The sequence below is a fragment of the Arachis duranensis genome, chromosome 9 (assembly GCF_000817695.3).
Source record: "Arachis duranensis cultivar V14167 chromosome 9, aradu.V14167.gnm2.J7QH, whole genome shotgun sequence".
NCBI classification, from domain to species: domain Eukaryota; kingdom Viridiplantae; phylum Streptophyta; class Magnoliopsida; order Fabales; family Fabaceae; genus Arachis; species Arachis duranensis.
In genome coordinates this window covers 3,618,249-3,624,420 of record NC_029780.3, presented here as the reverse complement: position 1 = coordinate 3,624,420, position 6,172 = coordinate 3,618,249, and the positions used below count along the sequence as shown (strand labels likewise).

The following is a 6,172-nucleotide window of genomic DNA, read 5'->3' as shown; positions in this document are numbered from 1 at the left end:
TCTCGAACCTTACTTGGATACCAAGTTGTCACGGCCTTGGACACACTCCAACGCTACCGTGCCGGCACTCGGACTTACTCAACCTCTTGAGCTAAGACCAAGTCAGCCTAACCCTCAATACTTAGCAAGAAAGCTAAGAATACAAGAGAACACAAGAGAAAGGAAGCTTTGGTGGAAGAACACTTTATTGCTCAAGTGTGGTTACAAATGATTCACACACACCCAAACTCTAACTCTCACCCCTATTTATAGCCATCCACCTCCTTAATGGATGGTTATGATTAAATCTAATCAACGGTCCAGATTAATCATCCAGAACCTTCTTTACAAATATCTATCCTACCACAACTCTCTAAATGTTTCTAGATTATTCCATACCATTCTTTATACTTCTATATACATCTATACTCTTCTAGAATACTCTATGACCTTCCAGAGCCTTCTAAAACCTTCTAGAGTATTCCGGAACCTTCTAGGACATTCTAGAACGTTCCGGAACCATCTAGAGTATTCTCAAACACTCCAGAAAACTATACAAACACTGTTAAATCTAACATTCTAAAAATTTACCGTGACAAGTAGCTGCTAATGCTCCAGGTCTCGAGACTTTATAATGCTTGAGATCATCATCGTAATAATTAAATAGCATTTTCTTAGTTAATTATGAAGATCAACTAAATTATAAGACTATTTATTCTAAAGATATATATACAGTTGTATATAAATAATTATATCCTAACACATTACGTTCATACTTGGTAGGGTTCATCACGATTGATTGTGGATCGAACAGAGAATACTTGGACAAAGGAACTGTAATTTGGTACGAGAGCGATAAAAAATTTGTAGAAACAGGAGAGAATTGCAAAGTAGCAGGGAGTTCGAATTTAAACGATCCATACTTTGGGAAAGCGTCGAGAACGGCGAGATGCTTTCCGGAAGGAGTGAGAAACTGCTACAATCTGACGAGAGTGCCACAACAACAAAGGTATCTAATTAGGGCGATATTCATATATAACAACTATGATGGCAAAAATCAAAACATGACATTTGATATTCATCTTGGAGTGAATCTGTGGGACACAGTGAGTCTTGATTCTGAGTCTTATTGGTCTTTCACTGAGATTATATACACTCACACCAGTGACTCCATACAAATTTGTCTTGTAAAAACTGGCCAATCCACTCCTTGCATTTCTTCTTTGGAACTACGCCCTTTGAGTAGCTCTGTTTATGCTCTCAACTCGACCACCAATTCACCGCTACTGTTGTATTTACGGACTGACATCGCCTCCCTTGATGCACGTGAGTATGTCAGGTAATCAATGCCTTAAGTGAAGCCGACTTTATGTAAAGTTGATAGTTGAGAACGGTTAGATGATTTGAATGATTTGACTAAATTTTCATCTAACGCTCTTAACCATCAACTTCATGTGAAGTTGACTGCACATAAATTTTCACCTTAAAAAATTTAAACAGTCATTTATTGGTTGAACCCGTCAACTAATAAACTAGTAATTTGACGAGCTTGAAGTTCTAATGACAACCATGTTGTTTGTGAAAAATTTGTTAGGTACAAAGATGATGTGTATGACCGGATTTGGCGTTATGATCGCGATGTAGATAGTTGGCAAAGCTTGGAATTAGATAACTACTCAACCGCCATTGATATTGGAAGCAATAAATCAGATTCTTATAAAGTACCGTCCAAAGTAATGAGGAGTGTTGCAACATCACAGATTGTTTCTGATGCCTTGGAATTTAGTTATAGCAGTGTGCTTGGAATCGAAGTTGAAAACTCTAGCGGGTATTATACATACTTCCACTTTGCTGAAATTGAGCAACTTGGGGTTGGAAAAAAAAGAATAATTGACATCACCCTTAACTCGCAAAGCATTCTCTCAGAACCGTTGGTTCTTGAATACTTGAAACCAGTCACTGTTAGTTCTGCATATACAGCACATGGTGATATTAATGTTAGCATTAGTGCAACTTCAGGATCAGAAGCTCCCCCAATCCTCAACGCCCTTGAGATCTATCGGTTCGTACCGGAGATTGATTTCCCAACTGACGCAAAAGACGGTATGAAATTACATTGAGTAAATTTTTTTATTTTTTTTATAATGTTAGAAAATCCAAAAAAAGTTTAAATTTATTTTATTTAATATTCATAAATTTTAACAATAACCAATAAATATTAAATAAGATAAATTATTAAATTCTGAATCAAATATGGTTCTGCCAATGTGTTCAAAATGGAAAATGATTCTATGCTTATTTTAGTAACTAAGACATTTTTTAGCTTCGCTTAATAATAATAATAATAATAATAATAATAATAATAATAATATTTATTATTATTATTATTTAAAAAAATAATTTTAATTAGAGAACAAAAATAGAATGAAATAATATAAAAATAAGACATTTTGAACATAATCATAAATAAAATCTAACCGAAATAATTTGTCCTAATATTAATATTTTTTACCACCATTGCGTGAATTCTATTTATGTATATATTTATTGTATGTATTGCATTTAGTGTGTGCAATAGAGGACATAAAAAGCGCTTACCAAATTACAAAGTTGAATTGGCAAGGTGATCCATGTCGTCCTACACAGTTTACATGGGAGGGTCTCAATTGTACCTCACACAAAAATGCAAGGATCAAATCTTTGTGAGTTCTAAGCTTATTAGCTTTGAGAAATATACAAGATATATAATGAAAGTTTGTTTAATTTCCATGTATAAATTTATATGTAAATTTAATATTTGCACTTTTTTTTAATTTATTACCAATAAATTGTAAATCACGAGCATGCAGGAACCTCAGGTCAAGCAAATTGAGTGGGCAGATAAATATTTCGTTCTCATATTTTACAGAACTAGAATTTTTGTGAGTATAGAACTAGAATTCTCTTATGTATACAGAAGCAAGTTTTGGGGGAATAAGTTACTTATTTTTCTCACAAATTAAAGTATTACTATATATGTTTCAGGGATTTGTCTGACAATGAGTTGGAAGGACCTGTGCCTGAATTTTTAGCAGAGTTGCCGAAATTAAAAGTTCTGTAAGTTTATAAAAAAAATATATATATAGGTAGACAATAAAAATATTAAATAACGTGAACAATGGATATATCAGATATTCAATTCATTTGGTATGCAGATGATTATTCTAATATTAAGATTTAGATGAATAATTTGAAAGTGCAGTGTATTTTTATTTTATTGGGTCAATTTTAGAACCTATTGTTCACAAAAGCTATTATCTACCTAAGAAAGTCCTTTATAAAATTTTAAAAAAATAAAAAGTTACATAAATTTTTGGCTTTTTAATCTTTATTATAATTTGATAAATTTCAAAAAATATAAAAATAATTTATATTTAAGAAAAAAAAGATTTATATATGGACCTTATAAGTGAGATTAAATTGTATCTCATTATCTTTGCAGTAATTTAACTAAGAACAAGCTTTCAGGTTTAATTCCTGAGGCTCTATTGAAGAAGGCAGATAATAAGTCTTTGCAATTAAGGTACTTTTTATAATTTATGGGTTACCCTTTCTAAGTTGGTTAGTAATTTATGTATATATGTAATAACTAAAGTCATGGCACCCCTGAAATCCCTTTTCAGTGTGGCTGATAATCCTAATCTATGTAAGAAATATTCATGCAATAAGAAGAACTTTTTTGTACCACTTATTGCATCATTTCCAGCTTTAATTGTCATCCTTTTCATTGTCCTTGGATTTTGGATATCAAAAAGAAGACAGAAAGGTAAGATCAAATCCTCCTTTATAGTAGTTAATAACAAATGATATTGTTGCAATGAAATAATATTCAATTTGCATGTTTATATTTTGATGTGTATTACATATATATGTTTAGAATTATATTTATTTGGATAAAATATATTTTTTGTTTTTAAAATTCATCAAAAAATCATATTCAAGTTTGACAATTTTGTTTTCAAAATTATACTTTACATATTTAAAAGGTTTAGTTTTACTTTTTGGTTAAGAAACTTCAAAATAAATAATCCTTGCTAAATTATCTACAATAATTATATTATAAATTTTAGGTTTAATTATTTTATTGATTTTTATAATTTTATCAAATTTTCAATTAAATTTATATATTTTTTTTAATTGAGTTCTTACGTTACATTTTTTTTTCATATTTATATTATGTCATTGTACATTAAAAGGTCCAACTCTACATATTCCCACCAAAGACAAGTTGGATTGTAAAAAAGAAGTATGTTTGGAGTCAAAACAAAAAGCATTCAGTTATAGTGAGATTCTGAATATTACTGATAACTTAAAAACAATAATTGGAGAAGGAGGATTTGGAAAAGTTTATCTTGGCGTTCTACAAGATCACACTCAAGCTGCCGTCAAATTGCTTTCGGTATCTTCCACACAAGGCTTCAAAGAATTCCAATCAGAGGTTAGTTTATTAACTCCTGTTAAAATTGAGCAAAATAACAACAATCCAGGTTTATTTGGTTTATGAGTTTTATAAACATTAATTAAGTTGATATTTTTGTTATGAAAAAACTATCAAAAGTACTCATGAAGTTTACGAATGCTGACAAAAGTATCTATAAATTAAAAAAATTAACGTTGTACCTATAAAAAATAGATTTCGTACGATAAAAATATTTAAATCCTAATTTTTTTTATTGATTTTTTAATAAAATTTTCAAAATAACCCTACAAAACAAATTAAGTTCAACATTTTTTTGTGTTATGTGAGCTATCAAAACCTACAATTACATTTAGCGTTGGTTTTAATTAATTTATNCTTTTCAAAAAATCTTATTAAATATGAAATAACTTTTATTTATTAATTTTTTTAAAATAAAAATAAATAAATACTTTTTTTAAAAAATCAATCCAAACTCACTATTAACTATGCATATAAGTATTTTCTATTAACTAGATTAATAATATAATAGAAGCTAAGGATTAACTTTATTCACGAAGAACTATTGTTTTTAGGATTCAAAGATCCAAAGTAGTTATCACATAAAATTTCAAGAACAAATTATTTGAGTCTTATATATCTTGAAAAAAAAATATTTTCATGAATAATCTCAAAATGTATTTTAATTTTGAAATGCAGGTAGAACTCCATAGGAGTATTCGTCATAGGAACTTGGTGTCCCTCGTTGGCTATTGTGATGAAGGAGAGATTAAAGCATTGATTTATGAATACATGGCAAATGGAAATCTCCATCGACATTTATCAAGTACATACTTCATCCAAGTGGAACAATAATAACCATTTTTTCTTTGTTATAAGATATAACGTGCATATGCATATGCTTTAATTTCATTTTATAATGTTTTCTTGTACATTGTTTGGATAAAATATCAGTTTTAGTCTCTAACATTTTGATTAAATTTTAGTTTTGTTTTTAATATTTAAAACATTATAATTTTTTATCTCAAATATTTTATTTTAGTTTTATGATCGAAACTATCTTTTTTTCTAAAAATATTTTTTATATTATTATCTTTTTTTATTATATTATTTTTACTTTCAAATTATTACAACTACTACTATACCAACTAGGACTACAATTTTTGTTGCTACTTAAAAAAAGTTAAATTACACAATTGGTCTTTACACTTTTAGTAAAATTATAAATTAGTCTTTACACTTTAAAAGTTTATAATTGGATCCTTAAAGAGAATTAAAATTTGTAATTTAATTTCCGTCGTTAAAAAAAGTTTGATTTAACAGAATATTCTCAACATATTCTTTATTTTAACAAAATATTCTCAGTATATTTTGAGAATATTCTATTAAATCAACACTTTTTGACTGGTAATAAAGACTAAATTACAAATTTTAATTCTCTTTAGGAACTCAGTTATAAATTTTTAAAGTGTAGAGACTAACTGTATAATTTAACCTTAAAAAAATCATAACAAAAAAAATAATATTTTTAAAAGAAAATTTTTTACTTTGTCAAAAAAATAAAACAAAATAAGATATTTAAGATAAAAATAAAACGCTTTAAACATTAGAAATAAAATTTATACTTAACCTAAATATTAATTAAAAACTACAATAAAACGTTGCCTTACATTTTTATTTAAGTCATTCCTATTCCATGTGCAGAGCAACATCCAAATGTGTTGAAGTGGGATGAGA

The 6,172-nt window shown here is 28.2% G+C and overlaps 1 protein-coding gene across 1 annotated transcript in view; it reads left to right on the top strand.

Moving 5' to 3' along the window:
• Nucleotides 1-714: 714 nt before the first annotated feature.
• The window catches only part of LOC107463863 (receptor-like protein kinase At3g21340), a 7,679-nt gene continuing 2,221 nt past the window's right edge, over nt 715-6,172 (top strand). The window contains exons 1-10 of the mRNA XM_021132098.2: nt 715-1,318; nt 1,574-2,082; nt 2,546-2,681; nt 2,829-2,900; nt 3,004-3,075; nt 3,461-3,541; nt 3,642-3,784; nt 4,215-4,456; nt 5,135-5,261; nt 6,140-6,172. Of these exons, the coding sequence (XP_020987757.2) occupies nt 1,044-1,318; nt 1,574-2,082; nt 2,546-2,681; nt 2,829-2,900; nt 3,004-3,075; nt 3,461-3,541; nt 3,642-3,784; nt 4,215-4,456; nt 5,135-5,261; nt 6,140-6,172 (1,690 nt within the window). The 5' untranslated portion in view covers nt 715-1,043. The remainder of the gene's footprint in view (nt 1,319-1,573; nt 2,083-2,545; nt 2,682-2,828; nt 2,901-3,003; nt 3,076-3,460; nt 3,542-3,641; nt 3,785-4,214; nt 4,457-5,134; nt 5,262-6,139) is intronic.